This window comes from Dipodomys spectabilis, unplaced genomic scaffold (genome assembly GCF_019054845.1).
Source record: "Dipodomys spectabilis isolate Male_0828 unplaced genomic scaffold, ASM1905484v1 ptg000081l, whole genome shotgun sequence".
NCBI classification, from domain to species: Eukaryota; Metazoa; Chordata; class Mammalia; order Rodentia; family Heteromyidae; genus Dipodomys; species Dipodomys spectabilis.
In genome coordinates this window covers 23,914,028-23,936,332 of record NW_024870758.1, presented here as the reverse complement: position 1 = coordinate 23,936,332, position 22,305 = coordinate 23,914,028, and the positions used below count along the sequence as shown (strand labels likewise).

The 22,305-nt window shown below is 36.3% G+C and overlaps 1 protein-coding gene across 2 annotated transcripts in view; it reads left to right on the top strand.

Moving 5' to 3' along the window:
• Baz2b (bromodomain adjacent to zinc finger domain 2B) overlaps positions 1–22,305 on the top strand; it is a 297,821-nt gene that overhangs the window by 191,343 nt on the left and 84,173 nt on the right. For both annotated transcript variants that reach the window (XM_042683418.1, XM_042683416.1), the window contains 3 exons: positions 12,190–12,378; positions 16,645–16,809; positions 17,682–17,875. In XM_042683418.1, coding sequence (XP_042539352.1) covers positions 12,190–12,378; positions 16,645–16,809; positions 17,682–17,875 — 548 coding nt within the window. The remainder of the gene's footprint in view (positions 1–12,189; positions 12,379–16,644; positions 16,810–17,681; positions 17,876–22,305) is intronic.

The following is a 22,305-nucleotide window of genomic DNA, read 5'->3' as shown; positions in this document are numbered from 1 at the left end:
CTTACCATCCGTTCTGCGCTTTTCTTCCCTGCCTCAGTCTCTCATCAGAAGTTGACATAATTGACACTCTGTATTTGCAAATCTTCCCTCTTAGTTTCCATGCTGCTACTCTTAGATTTTCTCTTGTCTCTTTAGCTCCTGCTTCTCATTATTTGGGGGAGGAGGGTGTTTTATTTTGTTTCATTTGTTTGTTTTATTTCTTTGCAGATTTCTTTATTTATAAATGTTGTGTTTCCCAGGACTTAGAACTGAGGTCTCTTATTTCTTTATTAAGTATGTTTGTATGATGATGGTGCAAACTTAACAAATTTAACATGTCCACTTTTAATTCTTCCAAATACTCCTGTCTAAGCAATGTTGTTTTGATGTGCGTTTCCTCTCCTCTTCCTCCTCCTCCTCCTCCTCTTCCTCCTCCTCCTTCTCCTTCTTCTTCCTTTTTTTTTTTTGGGGGGGGGGGGTTGGTCTTAGGGCTTGAACTCTGGACTTGGACACTGTCCCTGAGTTCTATCCTCCCAATGTTTGTCTTCTGTGGGACTACCAGGCCCTGCTGATTTGCTAAAGTTTTGTTCAAGAGTTTAACAAAGATTAAGGTTTATATTTTTCTTACCATTCTTTGTGAAGATCTCTGATCTTTTTCCGTAGAAGTATAGAATTGGCTTTTTTTTTTTTTTTTTTTTGCAGATTATGGGGCTTGAACTCATGGCCTGGGCACTGATCCTGTGCTTTTTTAGCTCAAGGCTAGCAGTCTACTACTTTGAACCCTAGCACCACTTCCAGCTTTTCCTGAGTAGTTTATTAGAGATAAGAGTCTCACAGACTTTCCTGTCCAATCCTCAGATCTCAGCCTCCGAAGTAGCTAGGATTATAGATATGAGCCTCCAGAGCCCAGCTGGCATTACTTTTTGTATACTGTTTAGTAGAATTAATCTGAGAAGTCTTCTGAGCCTGCAGAGTTGCTTGTGTATGCATGTTGATATGTGTGTGGATTCACTTATTTAAATTGTCATTGTATGGTATTAAACTATAAATTTATCATTTAGAATACAGTTATTGTAGACTAAGGCTCAGTAGTAGAATGCTTGCCATACATTCATGGGGCCCTGGTTCAATTGCCAGTGTCACAAACACAGAAAATACAAGTTGTCTTTTTCTTCACCTGAGATTTGATTTGTATATTTCAAGGAATTTGTTTTGTCTAAATGAATGAATTCATGCCCTAAAGTTGTTCAAACTATTACTGTATGCTTTTAATATATGTATTGTTTGAGTGATACTTTCTATCATTGTTAATATTCACAATTTTTCCCCCTAGCAACTACAGATTTATCAATTTTATTGACTTTTTAAAGAATAAGCTATTGCTTTCATTGAGTTTTTTTCAATTTTCCATTTTCTGTTTCATTGATTTCTGCCTTTATCTTTCATTTTCATAGCTATAATTCCTGTTGTTTTTCCTGTTTTACATCATTTACATAATTTATTTGGAACTTTTGTCCTTTTCCCTATACACTGAATATTATGGCTTTCCCTTTTGCTTACTGTTCTAGCTGCAGCCAGTAAGTTTTTGTTGTAATTTTGTGATCCCATAAAAATGTTATATTTTCCTTTGCCAACTCTTCTTTGGTAGGAAGGTCAGCAGTTTAACATGTGAAGTTTTTAAAAATTAGCATTCTGATAAGGCTGTTACAACAAGCACTGGCAACCGTGCTCTGTTCTGTTGGCATCCTGCTGATGGTTTTTTTTACAAGAGCCCCTGTGGGTTTCTTGATCAGCAAAGTAACTAGAAGTAGTTCACATTCTCTTTGAGGTCTCCTTGCTCCTATGATTACCCAGCTGCTGACTTCCACCTATACTGTGACCCATTAGACTTTCTGCTTCCTGAACTAATCTTGGTGAGGGGATACACTTAATTAAATTCATCATATTCTGCTGAGTACACCTCTGCCTTTCAAGAGGAGATTTCTGTACTTCTCTGCAAGATGTTTTACAGTACCCCTGGAATCCTTTTTCCTTCACTGTATTCTCACAGCTAGGCAGTTAGAAAGTTTAAGCTTTGAATTTTTTTTTTCCTTTAGTGGTTTACGCACTGCCAGAATTTCCTCCTTTAAATTTACAGGTGTTTACTTACCCCTGGATTCTGATCTCTTACACCTTTAGTTGTTAAGTCTGGCTGATTTTTGTTCTGTTATTTTCTTGGGTTAGCTATTGAGGTCTAGGCAGCATGACTGGACTAGGAAGCCACAATGCACTGTCCTCTGACTTTTCTCTGCTTTTGGATGCTTTTTAGTATCTTAGCTTTGTTCTGCTCATTATCCCAGGTTTTTGCTGTTGTTTGTGCTGGTACTGGGGCTTAAACTCAGAGCCTGGGCTTTTTCATGCAGTGCTGGCACTCTACCATTTGAGCCACAGCTCAACTTCTAGGTTTTTGCTGGTTAACCCCTGAGGTAAGATTCTCTTGGACGTCCTTTCCTGGGCTGGCTTTGAACCACAGTCCTTACATCTCAACCACTATAGTAATTTGGATTACAGAAGTGAGTTACTATAACCCAGCATCAGTATGTTTTAAGTAGTTGTACAAAGGGGTTTCAATTAATAACATCTTAAGGTTGATTCTTTCTCATGCTAGAGAAAGGTTAGAATGCCCTAGGATATTGTTTGGTCAATATTATGTGTCCACTTGATGGGGACACAGGACCCCCACATTAAACACTATTTCTGAACATGTCTGCAAGGGTATTTCCAAATGGGATTGCCATTTAAATATGTGGATTTAGTGGAACAAATTGCCTGCCTCTTTCTGGGTGGGCATAATTCAGTTCTTTGACTATGTAATAGAATAAAGAGATAAAGGGATTTGTTTTCTCTGCCTTCTTGATCTGGGATATCTGTTTTTTCCCATAACTGGGACTTAAACCATCAATTCACCAGTTCTCAGAACTATACCACTAGCTTTCCTGGGTTGGGTTCCATAATCTCAGTTCCTGCAGCAAATCAATGAATTCTATTGGTGATCTTCCTCAGAAGAAGGTTGACTAACATTAAGCCTTAATTAGAGATGACTCCACTGATCATAGTCTCTGTGTAATTGCTCTGTTATTACCTTTCCCTATACCTACTAATTTTCTCCCTAGCACTCTTCACAATGTATAATTATATTTGGTGTTATGTGTCCCTTCCTTTATATTTAAAGGGCTAGGACTATGTCAGTTTTCTTCTATTCACATGTGATCAGTTAGTGCCTTGCACAGAATGTATTAAAAATTGTGAAAGCAGGTGAATTTGCAAGACTAATTTGAAAACTAATGATAAATTAACTGATTAATAAGATTTCTGACTCATGCCACTATCATAGTGTACTTGGCTTGGCTGGTGCTCTTAAGACCACTAATGCCAAAAGAGTAGCAAATGCTAGGTCCTTATTAGGAGGCCTTTTTCCAGAGTCATCATCCTGTTTTTGCAATGATAAAACATGGTTATACTGGCGCTTTGGAATTATTGGTGAGCACAGCTCTGGGAATATTTTGAATCCCACAAGCAGGATAAACAAGTAGAGAGAGGTCAACTCCAGATTTGATGTGCAAAAGATCAAGAATAGTGGCAGAGGGGCTGGGAAGGTGCTCAGTGGTAGAGTGCTTGCCTTGCATTCATGAGGCCCTGGGTTCGATTCCTTAGCACTACATAAGCAGAAAAAGCCAGAAGTGGGACTGACGCTCAAGTAGTAGAGTGCTAGCCTTCAGCTGAAGAGCTGAGGGACAGCGCCCAGGCCCAGATTTCAGGCCCCATGACTGACCAAAAAAAAAAAATTGTGGCAGAATAAATGTGCTCTCATTCTGTCAGTTTGGCTTAATTGTACTGACAACCTCAGCTACCATCATGGACTGTGAAGAAGCAACACAAAAATGCACAGGAGATAAATCCTGGAATTTCTTTTACACAAAATGCTCACTAGTGAGGGGGAAACCCACAATTTTTCTGGACTGTGCTATGCATTGCTCTATTACTATCAACTGACCAGGCAAATTTTAGTTGAGAATTGACATAAATGAGAGAATGATGCTTAATGATCAGTTGAGCCTACTGAAAAAATTGAAATTCAAAGGATATAATTAGCACTTATTTAAAAGATAACCAGAAGCTGAATTTACAGACAGGAGACCGTGAATGTGAGAAACCTTCTCTCTAAAGATTTGCAAGTAAGCCAGGTGCAGGTGGCTCACACCTATAATCCTAGCTATTCAGGAGGCTAAGATCTGAGGATCTCGGGTCAAAGCCAGCCCAGGCAGGAAAGTCCATAAGACTCCTATCTCTAATTAACCGCTAGAAAACCAGAAGTTGGCACTGTGGCTCAAATGGTAGAACACTTGCCTTGAGCTGAAGAGCTGAGGGATAGTGTCCGGGCCCAGAGCCCAAGCCCATAACTGACCAAAACAAATTTTTTTTTTCTAAGTAAAGCCCAAGTTTCTTAGAGTATTTATATTATTATGAGCCATTAGGCACTAATTTTAGTTTTAGTTTATTCATCAATGCTGTAGATATTATAAATCTTAAAGAGTCTCAATTTTTCAACTGTCTAGTTTTCTTACCTGAAGTTTAATGAGATGTTTGGTCATAAAGCACTAGATAATTTTGTAATTTTGTTTTATTAACTTGGTAGATTTTGTAATTTAAATTTGGAGCTTTAACAATGAATTACTAAAGAAAAGTTAATGTGTTCAAGTCCATTAAATATCCTTAAAAATCTCCTAAAGAGATATATAGGAATCCTAACCTCCAGTACTTTGGAAATGTAGCCTTATTTAGAGACAAGTTCTCACAAAGGTAATCAAGTTAAATGAGGCCATTAGGTAGGCCCTAATCACCTATAGCTGGTATTCTTATAAAAGGGAAAATTCGGACACAGAAAAGCACATTGAGGACATAGGAAAGACCTAAGTTTTCCAGAAACTAGAGAGAATGTGGAACAGAGACTTTCCTGGCAACTTCAAGAGCAAGGGAGTCATGACCCTGCCAATATATAGATTTCAGACTTCTGGCTTCCAGAACTATGGGACAGTAAATCTCATGTTGTTTTATGCCGCTCAGTTGTGGTACATGTTTATGGCAGCCCTAGCAACCTAAAACAACATAATAAAGTGTATCTTTCAAAACTGACTCTGTTTTAGTTCATTATGGAAAAACTCAGACCTTTTTGTATGAAACATTAAGTATCAATATATTAAAACATAAGTAAAATAAGATTTTAGAATAGGAGTACTGTTACTTTTTTTCTATTTCCTTATTAAAATGAATTGTAGCCTTATGGATTATGTTTAAGTATAAAGATATAATACCGAGTAAATAAAAGTATATAAAAAAGTGTATTTTTAGCATTGGCTAAGAATCTGAATTCATTCATTATATATAGCAAAGTGCTTACTGGGGAAAAGAAACTGTTCTATTATTTTAAGAACAGTTATTGTCTGAGTAATACAAATTGAGAAATCATTTACTATAATAAATCAAATGCTTGTTTCCCATGTTTGATATTACAAAATAGCAGCTTTTGTTCCCAAAGGTACCTCTGCTTTCAGTGACTTGTTTTCTAATAAAAATGCTATTTAAGGAAACAATAACTTTATAATAGATAATCCTGCCAGGTATCATTTTAATCATTTTAATCTGTCTGCATAAACTAGTCTGCATAACAGCATCATAGGCCTCAGGTATTTGTCTCTAAGGGAGGCACATTAGATATACCTCCCAATAATAAATTGCCTCTTCTCATCATTAGAAAGCATTAGACATTTACAGATGAAGGAATGTTCTACAAAATACTTGACCAATATTCTTCAGTGTATCATCATGATGAAAAATAAGACTAAGAAATCATAACACACTGGAGAAGATGAAAGCACAAAAAATTAATATGATGTTGGATCCTGAATGGGATCCTAGGCCAGAAAAGTGATATTAGTAAAATCTAGGTAATTAGCCTTGGTTAATTTCTTTGTTTTGAAAAATGCTCATAGTCATTCATATAAAATATAATCTAAGGAATGATTGTTTAGAACATATATATGAACTCAGTATTATCTTTGCAACTCTTATGAGTCTAAAATCTCAAAAATTAAAAGCAAAATTAAATACTACCAGCATTTGAGAAGCAGAGACAGGAGGATTAAAAGACTGAAGATAGTCTGGGCTATATTGAAGATTTTTATTCCAAAAAGCAAAATAAGTGAATAAATAAATAAAACTAACTGCATTTCTGAAATACTAAAATGTCATATTAACTGATTCCAAATATTTATGAGAATATGAGAATAAAAATGAAGATTGAGGAGAAATGCTTTGTCACCATTAACTACAGAATTTATTTCTGTTCTTTAATCATAGTTCAGATATATATAACTTACACAGTTTGAATTTCAGAATATTTAAACAGTTTATTTAAGAACTTAATATGCTGAATAATAATTTAAATATTCCATGTACAGGAATTTTGATGGTATTCACTTTATTATACTCCGTCCTTACTATAGTGTTAAAGTACTGATAAAATCTTTGAACTACCTTTTTTTTTTGATTAGCCATACTAGAAACTGATCTTACAGTGCTATAAAATTATGCTTGCAGTTTTAAAGAAATAAATGAAGACATGCTACAACAAGTTTATGTCTCATTGGAAGATTAAAGGCATTTTTAACATATGAAAAAGCCCACATATATGGAGTTATAATAAGCCTTCTTGATTCTTAGAAAATGGAATAGTCTAGCAAGCTTACAATTATTTTGTTTTAATGTGTTTTCTGAACTTAGTGGTAGGAGATTTGGTTCACTGGTAATTTGGGTTCAAAGTATGAGTATTCTGTTTTGTTCTTATGAAAGGAAGAGTCCTTTACATTAATGTGAATAAAGGTATTTATGATAATCATGCCTTGTTATGAAAGTACTGGCATTTGTGTACTGCTTTTAATCACTTTTTTTGCAAGGCGGGAGTGGTGGTTCTGGGGCTTGAACTCTGGGCCTGGGCACTGTTGCTGAGTTTCTTTTGCTTAATGTAGGCACTCTACCACTTGAGCACCAGTGTCACTTCCCTTCCAGCCTTTTTTTGGGGGTAGTTCATTGGAGGTAAGAGTCTTGTGGAGTTTCCTGTCCCAGCTAACTTTGAACAGCGATCTGCAAATCTCAGCCTCCTGAGTAGCTAGGATTATAGGCGTGAGCCACTGGTGCCAAGCTTTAATAACTTTTAATTGTGTTCAGAGTAGAATTTCTAAAGCTCTGCTGAGAAGGCCCCAGCTTATTATAATTTGAGAACTTTGACATTATAGATGTATATTTCACAATATAAAATGTGGATATTGCTATTTATGTATAAAACAAAGTAAAGCAGAATTTGCATTCATGACATGGAAACTATATTTGACTATTATCTGTTAAAAAAGGAATAACCATAGTGTGTAAAAGTATTATCATTTTATGATATAATTTTTTAGTTTGCATATATATCCTCTTAGAGAAACAAGTTTTCATTGAAGATGGGTTTTATTTAGGAATGTCTACTGATAATAATAAGAAAAAAATTACTTTTACAAAAGTGGAACATTCTAACATTCAAACGATGTTGTATTATTTATTGCCTATTTTGCTTGTATTTTGTTTCATGTAAGAAGATACTGTTGTTTTTATTAGGAGACACTTAAGCCATCACTTGTCTATCTTAAAATTTGTTTTGTGAACAATAGCTTCAAATTTCAAGATAGCTTAAAGCTGAGGGCATTGCCCCAGTAATGGAACCAAAGGTGTAATCAAAACAGCACCCCTACTGATTAAAGCCATAACATAGACATCATTGAATTAACTTCTGACTACCCAATGAGCTGTAGTATCATTGTGAATGACTTTTGCAAGTAGAGCAGAGAAAAAGAAGGGGGAGGATGCTACTTGAGATGGAAAAGATGTTACACTTTCAGCTATTTGGAGAATGACTCCTGAAACTGGGAGCTATGGCTTAAGCCTGTATTCCTACTTGAGGCAGAGCTCAGGAGACCTCTGAGGCCAGCTGAGCTATAAAAATTCTCTTTTTGACAAGAAATGTACTTATTACCTTACTTGTGTAACTGTAACCCCTCAGTACCTCACCTTGACCAAAAAAAAAAAAACAACTAACTGCTAGATACGATGGTAGATGCCAGTTATTCTAACTACAGAGAAGCCCAATGCTGGAGCAGTACCACGTGCCTGTCATTCCCAGTAATGCTGAGAATCACAAATAGGAGGATTGCAGCTCAGACTAACCTGGGTTTAAATTGAGACCCTATCTCAAAAATAGCTAACCCAAAAAGGTACTGGATGTGTGGCCTATCAACCACAAAGCCCTAAATTCAGCCCCCAGGATTTCAAAACAGAAGACTTGATTATTCTAGACTTTTAAAGCAAGGAAAAAAATCAAAGAAGTGAAAGCTAGTTTTTTGGAGTTACCCAAAACAGATACAACAAGATCTTTTCTCTGCCAACAGAAACAGAAAAACAGCTTGGTTTGTGGAGGGAAAGTGATTAAGAAATGATTTTTTCCTTCGCAACTTTATTAGTATGTGTGAGCGCATGTGTGTGTGTGCATGCTTGCCAGGACTGGGGTTTGAAATGGTGTTCTCATACAATCACTTGGCATCCTATCACTTGAGCCACACCTCCACTTTTGGCTGTTTGATGGCTAATTAGAGATAAGAGTCTGGTCTTTGCTATGCAGACTAGGTTTTTTTTTTTTTTTTTGGCGGGGGGGGGGGGGGGGGGCAGGGGGGGGGCAGTCCTGGGCCGCTGACTCAAGGCCTAGACACTGTCTCTGAGCTTCTTCTGCTCAAGACTAGCACTCTACCACTTGATCCACAGCGCCACTTCTGGCTTTTTCTGCTTATGTGGTACTGAGGAATCAAACCCAGGGCTTCATGCATGCTAGGCAAGCACTCTACCACTACATTCCCAGACCTGTACAGGCTAGTTTTAAACCTCAGATTCCAGTCTCCTGAATAACTAGGATTTCAAGTGTGAGTGATGGATTGATTTCTCAGTAGTTTCCAAAGATGGAAGTTCAGTTCAGCTTGCCTATCAGGAACACTGACAGCATATTGATTATAGTATGTTTATAAGTAAATGTTCGATTAAGCACATTGAGTCCATGGATTGAACTAATGTTTATATGTAATCAGAAAGAAAAAGAAAAATTGTTTTTAAAATTGCAAACATATTATTAGAAACTTAACTAGATTTCTGAGAATTTTCTAAAGCAAAACTAAAAAAATCCCAAAAATCTTTCTGATCTGTTACTAGTCATAAAGTGTAGTCTAGAACTCTGCCAATACAAAATTTATCAGTCCTTTCTGTCTCTGTCTCTCTCATTCTCTGTTTCTTGGTCAATACACTGCTTCTCTTTTTAAAAAAATTAGTTTTAAAGTATCTTTAAATTTTTGTACAAAGGGGTTTTAATTCAGCACATTAATTTGTGATTACAATGCATCTTTTTTTTTTTTTCTTTTGGTCAGTTGTGGGGCCTGAACTCTGGGCTGTCCCTCAGAGGTTCAGCTCAAGGCTAGCACTCTACCACTTCAGCCACAGCACCACTTCCACTTTTTCTGCTTATGTGGTGCTGAGGAATTGAACCCAGGGCCTCATGTATGCAAGGCAAGCACTCTACTACTGAGCCACCTTCCCAGCCCTACAATGCATCTTTTGATCAGTGTCACCCATCCATCATTCTTTACCCCAATCTTAATCCTACCCATCCTCTCAATTTACCTGGTTCTGTTTTCACTTATGAATCTTGAGTATTAAGGCTATATGCACCTATCATTCTATCTCTCCCCCTTAAGCTCCATTCCCCTCCTCCCCAGATAAAACATGTTTCAGCTTGCTGGATTTTCTATTTAGGCTTTGAAGAACAAAAACAATTATTTACTGATCTAGATCAGACACCCAAGTTTGTGTCCTTTCTTTATTCTTCCATCTGTCAGTTTCTTTGTAAAAATACTTCAAAGATTCTCCCTGTAAGATCTAGTTACTGCTTAATTGAAGTGGGAAGACTACTCTTAAGCAGATCTTTTTTCTTTATAGAATGATGATAGAAAACATACTTGATATAATTTAAGTCCCTTTGGTTATTTTAAATTTTCTTTTTAAATAAAAGATACCACATTATTTCAGTAAAGAATATAGGGTTTGCCTGAGCACTGTGGTGGAAGCCTGCAGAAAAGTAGAGACTGGATTGCAAGGCCAGCTTAGGCAAATTTATATAGACCCTATTTCAAAACCAGAACAATAATAAAAGGGCTAGGGGTGTGACTCACGTAGCAGAGGCTTTTCCCTTAACTATGTGTGTGGAGGGAAGGGTAAACACAAGGACAGATTTGAGTCAGAGCTAAATGATCATTTTGTTTTTTCATTTATCTTATGTTAAAACTAAGTTACAGTATAGTCAGGGTCTTACTGTTTTTAACACAGAACACAATGATTCCCTTCACAAAGTAAATTATTTGTTGGATTTGAAACTAGGCTCTTCCCTTCTATATTCCAGGCAGGCAATTTGCTTTTCCACTGAACTACGTTTCCTGCCCTTAGTATGTTTTGAGTAGGTTTCTCAAACTCTTGATCCTCAGCCTTAGCCTCCCAAGTTCTGGAACTTCAGGTGTATACCACCATGACCATCTTCAGAGTAAATGGTTTTGTTTTGTTTTGTTTTAAAGCTTTACTAGGCTTTGAACTCAGGGCAATATGCTTGCTAATAAGCAGGTGCTCTAATGCTGAGCCACATCTCCAGTTCTTTTTTGCACCGCATATTTTTGTGTAGGATCTTGCTTCCTGCCCAGGTTTGTGTCTGGGCCATTCTCTGCCTATTTTAAGCTTTCCTTCACAACTAGAATAAACAGTTGTATGCCACCATATCCACCTATGAGTTAAGAAGGAGCTAATGGGAACTTTTCAGCCTGAGCTCCTTGAACTACAATCCCCTCATTCTTCCCAAGTGGCTAGGACTATAGACACTGATCCAAAGTAAGTTCTGTTTTTGTGATAGGAAGTTTAAAAAGACAACAAACCTTAATTATTTCTTGGAAGTTAAAAGATTTCCAAAGCTTGATCCTAGTGGCCCACACCTATAATCTTAGCTACTCAGGAGGCTGAGATCTGAGGATCCTGGTTTGAAGCCAGCCTGGGGAAGGAAACTCTGTGAGACTTTTATCTTGAATTAAGCACACAAAAGCCAGTTCAAAGTCAGTCTGGGTCTGTGCAGGAAAGTATATGAGACTCTTATCTCCAAACAAGAAGCTGAAAGTGGAGCTATGGTTCAAGTAGTAGAGTATTAGCCTTGAGCAAAAGAAGCTACGGGGCAGACCCAGGCCCAATTTCAACCCTACTACCAGTACTAGTACTAGCATAATACATAGAGAAAAAGAGAGAGAGGAAGAGAGAATGAGAGGATTTCCATGTGTTTTTTCCCTGCCAAATCCCTACAAAGTATGAAAAATAATGGTAGTACTAGATTTTCTTTGAAATAAATATGGAGACTGAAAAGTCACACTTGAGTTTATTATATAATATATCAACATTTTTGAATGATGTTTTTAAAACAACCACTTGCAAATCCACTTAATAATTTTATTCATTAATTCCTGTGTTGTACATTATTTTATTAGCTAGCTACTCCCTTTTTGGTATCTGATATTCTACTCAACTAACGGTATTTCTGGCACATGGAAACTAGGATCTTATTTGTCTAGAGTGTATGATATTTTGAGGAATGATTTGTAACAGATTTGGGGCCTGTTTTATTGATTTTCTACTTTAGCTTAGTAGTGCATTTGTATTATCCTTTTAATAAGCAAAAATATTTGATATTACACTAATGCACATATATTAACATAAATTTGACCTCACTTCATCGGTCAAATTGTCTTAATGAAAATTATTTACTTGAAACATTAATCCCAAAACTGAGCTTAATAAGATCCTACCACCATTCATTTTCATTTTTACAGTACTTTTATGTTTCTCTAATCATCTCATTCTGTAGGTTTTGGAGAATAAAAATTATAGCAGAAAATGCAAAATAAAAATTTCATAGACAAGCAGTTATTATAAATTTAAACTATAAGCGCTGAAACCAGATACGTCTCTTCTGTTTTTATAGTACAACTTTAAGTGTGTTTTTTTCCCTCCCAGGACATTTATTCAGAGCAGCTGGGGACCAACCGTTTAACCTGTCCACAGTGTCGAGTGCCTTCCCAATGGTCAGCCACCCAGTCTTTGGTCTACATTCAGCCAGCTCAGGGCATTCAGAATTTGGTGGTTTGGGGACACTTGGTACACCCACAGCCTTAGCCGCACATCCCCAACTAGCATCTTTTCCAGGTAAACATTATTACAGTGTTCAAGGAAAGGAGGAAAGCTTGAAAATGTTCAAGCAGTAATTTGTATATTAAAGTAAACAATAAAGGGATAGTCTAATGCTTGGTGTATTAAAACTCTTGTGTAAGAATTTTAATCACATACAAAAATATACAACACATTGTATTAGCAGCTCGGTATTCAGATATTTGACTAGATAAATAAATATTCTCCATGCAATGGAATAATAAAGCCAAGTTTTCCAATGCATTTTGTTTAAATATAGCAATCAGAAAAGTAAGTCCATGTTATATAAGTGTAGAGTTTGAGTTTTTTCAGGTTAATTTCAGTTTTTTAAAATATTAACTTGGCTGGGGCATGACTCAAGTGGTAGAGCACCTGCCTAGCATGGGTGAGGACTGAATTCAAATCTTCCCCTTCCCCCAAAAGCCAGGAGTAAAATGCAATTCATGTTACTTGTAGATGAACGTTCAAAGCACCATGTTTTATTATACTCAAATATCTTATCAGCAAATGAATAGGTAAATAAAATGTGGAAAATCTAAATACTAAGATATAATTCTAACATCTTGGCCTGTTTTCTCATCAGCAAAATGATAATAATATAAATACGAATAATAATAACATCAACACTAATAATACTTGCCTCCAGGGTGCTTGTGAAGATGTGGTCTACAGGGTCTGGCATACATAACTAGTCCATAATTGGTAGTTATCATTATTTTCTCTTGTCGACTTCGATGGTTAATAAATTACCAACTGCTTCTTTAAAAGGAAATGAGTGTCTGTTTAAAGTCAATGCGGAAAGGGTTGATGGTTAAATGTGTATCTTGGAAAGCCAAGCCTAAATATTTTCTTTAAAAATATTGATAGGAATTTATTTTATTCTGCTTTTTGCATCATTGTTTAACAAGATGAACATTCACAGATATTTCCTGAAGTAGAAGAATCCTAAATAAAAGTCAATGCAGGCATTAATAATAATAATAGTTCATTGTAGTACTGTTTTGACCATTTCTAAAACTGTAATACTGTATTACTAAAATGAAATACTTTCTGCACTAGACTAATAATTTAGCAAATATAAAAAATTATTTATCTGGGCTTTAGTAAATTTGATGCTTCCATAAAGTACATAATTTCCCCACCCTACATTCAGTATTAGGTTCAGTGCACTAGAACAGTTGTTTCAGAATATACTAACCATGTCGTTTATGTTGCTTTTCATTCTGGGAGGAAATACAAGCAAACAATTATAAGATGGAGTCTTTAGTGATAAAGAATATGGCTACATTAGCCAACTTCTTTGCCAAATGAACTGCAATATGCCTGGTTTTGAGAGGACTAGTGCAATAACTTGTTTAAATCTCTATAATTTACTTTATAAAGGGTAAGCAAATTGCCAATTTAAAAAATTGTAAATAAAGACACAGGAACACATTACTAGCATTTGTAAGCAAGGAATAATTTTTTTTGTCAGTCCTTGGGCTTGAACTCAGGCCCTGAGGCACTCTCCCTGAGCTTCTTTGGCTTAAGGTTACCTACCACTTGAGCCACAGCACCACTTCTGGCTTTTACTGTTTATGTGGTAGTGAGGTATCAAACCCAGGGCTTCATGCATGGTAAGCAAGTACTCTACCACTAAGCCACATTCCTAACCCCTAATTTGTTTTTAAATTTCATGCCCTTCCAAAGTATTATTCATCTCAGTTTAAACCAAGAAATAGAAAATTATTTAATAATAAATGTTTAATTTATATTGAAATAATATTTCATGGTAATTTCTTTTAAAATAATAGTTATTGATTGATGAACTTTAATGCTATAATACCATGAATTTTTATGATGTGTCTAGTTCTTACAACTGTGAATGTTTTTAAAATTCTACCTGATCAGAGTGGGATATGGTGGAGCATACTTATAATCCTAATGCTGGAGAGTCTGAGGCAGAGGATTGCAAGTTTGAGACTAGCCTGAGTACATAGTGAGTTCCAGGCCAGTTTGGACTACCTTCTGAGAACCTGTTTCAGAACAAAAAAAAAAATAATAATCTGTTAAATGTATGTTCCATTGAGATTCAATGTATTCTGAGAAATATTATAATCTTTCCAGTGAGAATGATTAATGTTGATATATGCTGTTATCTCTTTTGAATATGCTTAGAGATTCATCATGTACTGATTTGTATCATCCTTATTTTGCATTCTTCATTTTATCAACAAGCTAGTTTGTGATAACTTTGAGTTTTTATTTTCCTAAACTTGTAAGATAAGTAAACTTGTCACTTTGTAAAAATGTATCTCCTATGAAATAATATCAAACATTTGTAAAGTTTATCTTCAAAAGCTGAACAATGTTCAGCTCTTGATTTGATTCACTTGTTATGTACTTTCCTCTGTGGTGCCACCTTATTTATAACATTTTCCTATTATCTGTTCTAATTTCTACTGCTGACTTTTTTTTTTCCTAAACATAAGCCTTGATCAGGGCAAGGGCTCTGTCCCTGAGCTGTTTTGCTCAAGGTTTAGAGCTCTATCTCTTGAACCACAGCTCCACTTTTTTTGGGGGGGAAGGGACGGTGGTCATGGGGCCTGAACTGTGGGCCTGGGCGCTGTCCCTCTGCTCTTCAGCTCAAGGCCAGCGCTCTACCACTTGAGCCACAGTGCCACTTCTGGCTTTTTCTGCTTATGTGGTGCTGAGGAATCCCAGGGCCTCATGCATGCAAGGCAAGCATTCTACCACTGAGCCACCTCCCTAGCCTCACTTCCCACTTTTGATAGCTAATTGGAGATAAGAATTTCACAGGTTTCCTTCCTCAGATAGCTTCCAACCTCCATCCTCAAATCTCAGAATTATGAGTAGCTAGGTTACCGGTGTGGGCATGGGCTGGCTGGCTATCATTCTACTTTTTTACCCCCTATGAGCCTTGAACTTTACCTCCTATGAGCCTTGAACTCTGGGCCTGGGACTGTACCTGTTTTTGTGAGCCACAACTTCACTTCCAGTTTTCTGGTGGTTAATTGCAGATAAGAGTCTCAAGAGTCTCAAACTGACTTTGAACTGCAATCCTTATATCTCAGCCTACTGAGTAGCTAGGATTACAGGCATGAGCCACCAGTGCTCAGCCATCATTCCACTTTTAATAGCCAAATTTCAATACATGAAAAATTACAGATTTTGGAACTTATGGAATTAGCAAGTTGGATATTGATTCTAGGATTTTATTTAAGGCTATACAAAACTATTCAAATCTCTTCTTACTTTACCCTTCCTTGAAAAATGTATTCTATAAAAATTGACCCTTATCCTTGTTTGGTGGCAAATGCCTGTACATAACCCCATATATTTGGGAGCACACACACTCACACACTCACAAGCTGGCTTCCTTCATTATTAAAGTTTTAACTATGGAAATGAACTGTTGCTTGAATATCTGAAGAATATATATCAATGATTTTTTTCTACCACTTTTAGTTATTTTTGTTGATAAATTATTGTCATCTATAACTTATGTGGAAAATTATAAAAATAACTTTATTTTAATGGAAAAAACTTTACAAATTTTATATTTTAGTGTAAAATTATTTGTTTTTTAAATCTGCATTGAGAATTTATTTCTTAAGACAAAAATAGGTTTATTGATTTTGCTTTGTTTTTTTTTTTTTGTTTTTTTTTTTTTTTTTTTTTTTTTAATTTTATTTTATTTTATTTGAGAACATTGCTTTGTTTTTTGGTTCACTGTACAATGCTTTCTTCCATTCTACCAGAAGTCTGGTAGTATTGTGAAACGATATGGTTTATCAAAACCCTGGTGTAGTTAAGTTATATATAATTTGAAGAAACTCTCACATAAGTTGTAGATCTAAGCTTAAATTCGAAATCCTTAAAATAATATATAGACATCAATATTTTCCTTATCCCTTTAGAAAATATATATGTGTCATCAATGATTCCATTAGTTCTTTTAATATTGTTTTCTGTTTCATTTTTAAAACTATGGAATACCTTTTGTTCTTTTTAGCTTGAATCTAGAAAGCTGCAAAGTGAAGCTCCTTGAATCTGGCCTAATCAGAAGAACAATGAGGGTACCAGTTCAAATTAGCTGTTCCCAGCTAGAACGATGATGGGAACTATATGAACTGCATAATTCTTTTACAAGGAAAACTGGGGGGCAGGGGGAAACAATCATGAATGAAATGTAGAAAGCAGTAACTAAAATGAAGTAGAAAGGTCATTCAGATATTTTTCTCTGGCTGATTTGATTTTGAGGTGCGGAATGGTGGCGAACAGCAGACGTTCATACTCGTCCCGCGGCACCCTACTTCCCATCACTACTCGGAATTCCACCACTGTTTGCTCCTCCAGCCCAGAATCATGATTCTTCATTCCATTCAAGGACTTCAGGAAAAAGTAACCGAAATAGTCTTGAAAAAGGTACATAGTTAATATGAGTGAAGTACTATTAAATCTTCCATTCCAGTACTGATTTTCAGTATAGTTCAGGTTTAATAATTTTTTTTACAGCGTGTGCTACACAGCTTCACCATCTTGCTTAATTGTGATAGTAATTCTCTGAGATTAGAACTCGTCTTATTTTTTAGCCTTAGTTAAATAGGTTCTCAATACTGCTTAACTACTGATGTTCAGTCAGAATTAGAACCTATTGCCTTTTCCTGTGTAACTCATTTGTTTCCCTATTTTCAATATAACATAATATCAATATTTCTATATAATATAATATGCAATATAATAGCTATCTCATCTTTAATTTCAACTAATAGCCTAAATTTTGTTTTTAAGTAATACTAATATTTCTGCAATTGGTTACAATTATTTGAATGTCATTTGAAAATTATAATAGTATTTAAGGTGATTTTTTTAACTTTAGTGTTTTGGGAAGTTAACTTTAAAAAGGAAATAATTTACTTTTTTGGTGTTTCTAAACTTTTTTCATTAAAGTAACATTCATATAAATTAATATCAGGCTTCCTAAAGTGAATAATTCAGTGCTACTTTCTGAATTTACAGCAATATAAAGTCAATATCTCTCTTACTGTAAAACATTACCTAACTTTAAAAAAAAAATCCCCCTCACCATTAAACACCTGTTCTCTCAAGCCCTATTCATCAAGCCCCTGCCAACTTCTACTTTGCACACTGTCTCTATAGACTCAACTACTTCCGTTCTAGCTTCTTCCATTCACAAGGCTCTTGAGTTTAACCTACATTGTACACTTATCAGTACATAATTCCTTTTTATGAGCAAACTATTCCATTATGTAAACACAATTATTTTTGTCTTCAAGGTATAAATGGTTCAGTTAATGGAAACAGTACATCATCTGTAATTGGTGTCAACACATCTGTACTAGCCACTACTGCTTCAAGTTCCATGGGACAGACTAAAGGTACCAGTTCAGGTGGTGGAAATCTAAAATGTAATCAGGAACAAAGCAAAAGTCAGCCTTTGGATGGTAGGGCTGACAAAATCAAAGATAAGGTAAGTTATTCTTTGAAGAACAAATATATAATGTATATGTATAATTTAAACATTTTAAAGCTCAAATCACCATAACCTATAAATTCATTTACTAGCAAGTTTCTGATTTGTAGATGTATATTTTTATGGCACACTACTAATATTCTAAATCTTGACCACTTAAAACTAATAAAAACAGTGATGGTAAGTTAAAAGTAATCAGATATTGATCCCCTGGCTTTGTGTATGGTGCTATACCACTGAACTACACTCCTAGCCCCAATAGGTAGGTGGATTGAGAGCTTAGTAGCTACCGCTCTGCTCTACATGCTTTGTGTAACATCTTTCAGTTTTTCCAGCATTCTAAATGAGAAATGAAAATAAGAGGAAATAACACCAAAATAATTTGCAAATGGCTGAGTGGGGATTTGAAACCAAACAAGTTGACAGTAGAGCCTGTGAACTTCGGAGAAAACCAAACTAAACAAAAAAAGATGAAAATCATTTATTATGGAAAATTTCAAATGACATAGAATAATCCTCTGTACTTTTCTTCTTGGTTCAGCATTTTCTTTTAGCTACAGATGCCAATGGTGGCTCTCTGCTAGTGGTGGTGAAGAGAGCCTGTAGTGGTCAGGGTCTTAGTGGTACCCACCCTTCTAGTGAGCTTCAACTGGCATCCCAGTAAGCAGCTTCTAAATAAAACTTGATGGGAAACTACTGGGGTACTTTTCTAGCTAATTGTATTGCAGCTGACAGGTTCCTAGCCCAAGTTTTTCTTGGTTTTTCCTGTCTTTTATGCCAGCCTTGATCTGTCATACCTCAATGAGCCTCTCTACCATCCACCAAGCCGTAATCATATCCTCTCCAATGAAACCTGAAGCTCAGCCTTTGAGTGAGTTGGAGTTGGAGGAAAGAGGCCATTTTCCAAGATGGTCTTTATTTTGGTACTCTATCTCAGCCCTATAGAAAACCAGCTGTTTTCTGTTTCTACTATTCCTGTATTTTTTAAGAAGAGATTTCTTCATCTTTGTTAGCAATTGACCTTTTATTGCTGGTTTTTCCCTTTTCTTTTTTCCTCCCACTTGCTTGCTTGCTTGCTTGCTTGCTTTTCGTTTCTTCCTTTCTTTTTTTTTGACAAGGTCTCACTGTGTAGCTCAAACTGGTCCAGAATTTGTGATCCTCCTTCCTCAGTCTTATGATTACTGAGATTACAGGATTATACCACCACACCCTGACTAGTTATTGACATTTTCTTATTTTCTTCCTTCAAACTAAATCTTTTCTGTTGTAGAAGGATAACAACTGTGAAGTTAGTGTATAATCACACATGGTAAATTCATACAAGTATTCTCATCATTCCAAACTTGGGATTCTTTTCTGCACTTTCTTCCAGGGCAGCCCTAACATCTTTCAGTTTTATAAATGAAGTCCACTATTAAGTCCAGGTTTCATTTATCCACATGGAGCCATCTCCGGCAATCTATCTTAATTAACATTTATAAATTAAATCACTCACTTCAGTGAAGCTGGTCTGCTTTTATTTATAGTTTATTCTTGAGTGAGAGGCCTTGGTTTATTTTGCTTAAGCCTTGGCATCACTGAAAACATTTTAAAAACAAAGACAATAGAAGTATATAGAGAGTTTGGGGACTGGGAAAGAGAAACAGACTGTTGGTGGATATTCGCGGAGGGGATTGGGCTCATTCTTTGCTTCAATGAAGATATAACATTGAAACATGTTGAAATTGTTTGGGAAAGGGAGAAGGGAAGAAGAAAGAGTGCAAAGTGGTGAAATTAGATTATATTGAAATGAAATACTTCTCCCCCCATAACTAATTATAAGCTAATAAGAAAAAATGAGTTCTATCTTCTGTACTTTTTCACACCCTGCTTCCAGTGCTGGAAGACAGTCAAAAGGTTGTGACTATCTATTGTCTGGGCAGTAGAATCAAAGTCAGCAGGAAGCTTCTGTTACCCACAACAGGAATAGCAAGATATGGGTTAGCCACTGATTACAAATGGCATTGTTCTAAACTTGCCTCGTAGGTTTCAGTTTTTAATCCTAAGAAATTATTTTATCAAAGTTTTCTGGGCTCAGTGGTGTAGAGCCTTTGCTGCCTAATGTGCATGGAACTCTGGATTTGATCACCAGCAGGAAAAAAAGCAAGGATTTCTTTCTTTTCACTGAGCATATCTCGTAGAGATACTTCCTTCAGATCTCTGTTTTCTTCTCAGTAGAAAATTGTTATTTTCCAGGATGTAGTACACTTATCTGAGTGCTTGGGGGAGGAGGTTTACTGGTACCCATCATAAAAGCACCATAGTACTGTACTTAGGTCCCAAAACAAACATTTTCTTTCTCCTTTAAAATACCACTGACCACTGAGCAAACATGATAAAAGACTTAGGCTGTTTCCTCCCAGGGACACAGGTTTCAGGGTCTGATTCCACCTGTTGCTCTTAACTGCTCTCAGTTCTCTTGTTTCAAAGCATTCTCATTAGTGTAGGTAACAAGGGCCTATCTCTGAGCTGTGCCAGCTTCTCTCCATGCCAGACACTGAATGAAGAAATAGCACCTGTTCTTGATTCTCATGCTACTTTAAAGCAAATCTCATGTATCTTGTTTGTATTTCTAAAAGCTGAGTGTCTATGCTTCTAAACTTGGTACTATCCTACCTCTTGGAAATAGTGCTAAAATCTAAAGTCTAAACTCTTAAATGTCTTGTGCTCCCAAAAATTCACAGTATGTCAGGAAGAATAAATATGAAAGAACCCCTATCTTTAATACTAATGAATAAGCTACATTAACATTCCTAATCAGAACTCACACTGTTAAAATAAAAACTGTTATCAGGAGCATGTGTTAAACTTACAAAGGCCTCGCCTTAATAGAGGTATTCTGAGATCACACACTAGTGTCTATAGTGTCTACAGTGAAAGTAACACAAATGAGACATTGGCTATTAGGGGAAAGTTTGATCTTAGAATTCAGAGACACAGGGGGGTGGGGGGAGGATGGGAAGGGTGGGAAGGGGAAACAGAGGAGGAGGCTACAATGCTTGATAAGAAATGTACTCATTATCTTGCCCATGTAATTGTAACTCCTCTGTACAGCATTTTCACAATAAAAAAAGAATTCAGAGACAATTTAATCTTAAATATGATTTGGTGTCATCCTAATCACTGTAGCCTAATGTATGGTCTGGCATGAGTTGGAGGTGATGAGTTGTTTAGAAAGTAAAATGGATATGGAAGACAATGGAACTGAGAAAACAATCCTATACTTTTTACTCAGAATTTTTCAGTTTAAAAAGTTTAAAAATTCTTTGTTAGGGGCTGGGAAAGTGGCTCAGTGGTAGAGTGCTTACCTTGCATGCATGGGGCCCTGGGTTCAATTCCTCAGCACCACATAAGCAGAAAAAGCTGGAAGTGGCACTATGGCTCATGTGGTAGAGCGCCAATCTTGAGCTGAAGAGCTCAGGGACAGTGCCCAGGCCCTGAGTTCAGGCCCCACAACCAGAAAAAAATTCTTTGTTAGCTCTCATACATAGTTTGAAAAAGAAAGTTCTTCAGCTAATTTTGATATCCTTCCCAGAAGATGGAGCCCTTCACTGAGGAATCCTCATTGGAAGATTCCCTGATATAGTCTGCATCTGTATTTAGGAAAAGCATAGATTTTAAAAAAAAAATTAAGTTGAAATTTTGCCCATTTTGTTTTGATGTTATTTTTTTTGTGTGTTTCAATGTCTAGATTGGGGTTTAAAACTAAGATGTAATGTTTACTAGGCAAGTACCCTATCTCTTTAGCTGTGCTTCCAGTCCTTTTGCACTGGTGTGTGTGTGTGTGTGTGTGTGTGTGTGTGTGTGTGTGTGTGTGTGTGAGAGAGAGAGAGAGAGAGAGAGAGAGAGAGAGAGAGAGAGAGTGTAGTTCTAGGGCTCAAACTCAGGGGCTTTTATGCTCAAGGCTAGTGTTCTACTACTTAAGCCTCAGCTCCACTTCTGGCTTTTTGATGGTTAATTGGAAATAAGAGTCTCCTGAACTTTCTTGCCTGGTCTGGCTTTGAACCATGATTCTTAGAACTCAGCTTCCTAAATTACAAGGATTACAGGTATGAGCCATCAGCACCTGGTTCATTCTAATTACTTCTGATATAATACCTTACTTTTCTCCTAGATTGTCATGGCCCATGACCCTTCATTTACACTTCTTACTATAGCTGTGATGGTAGGCACATGCCACTCTACCTAACCTTTTTTTTTTTATCTCAATGAGTGTCTCATGAATGTTTTTGACTGGGCTGGCCTACAGCTAGGATCTTTCCAGTCTCATTCTCCTGCTTTGCTGGGATAACAGTCACATGTCATCACACCCCAGTTATTGTTTGTGATAGTATTTCACAAACTTTTTACTTGGGCTGAGCCTGAACTGTACTCCTCCCATGCTTAAC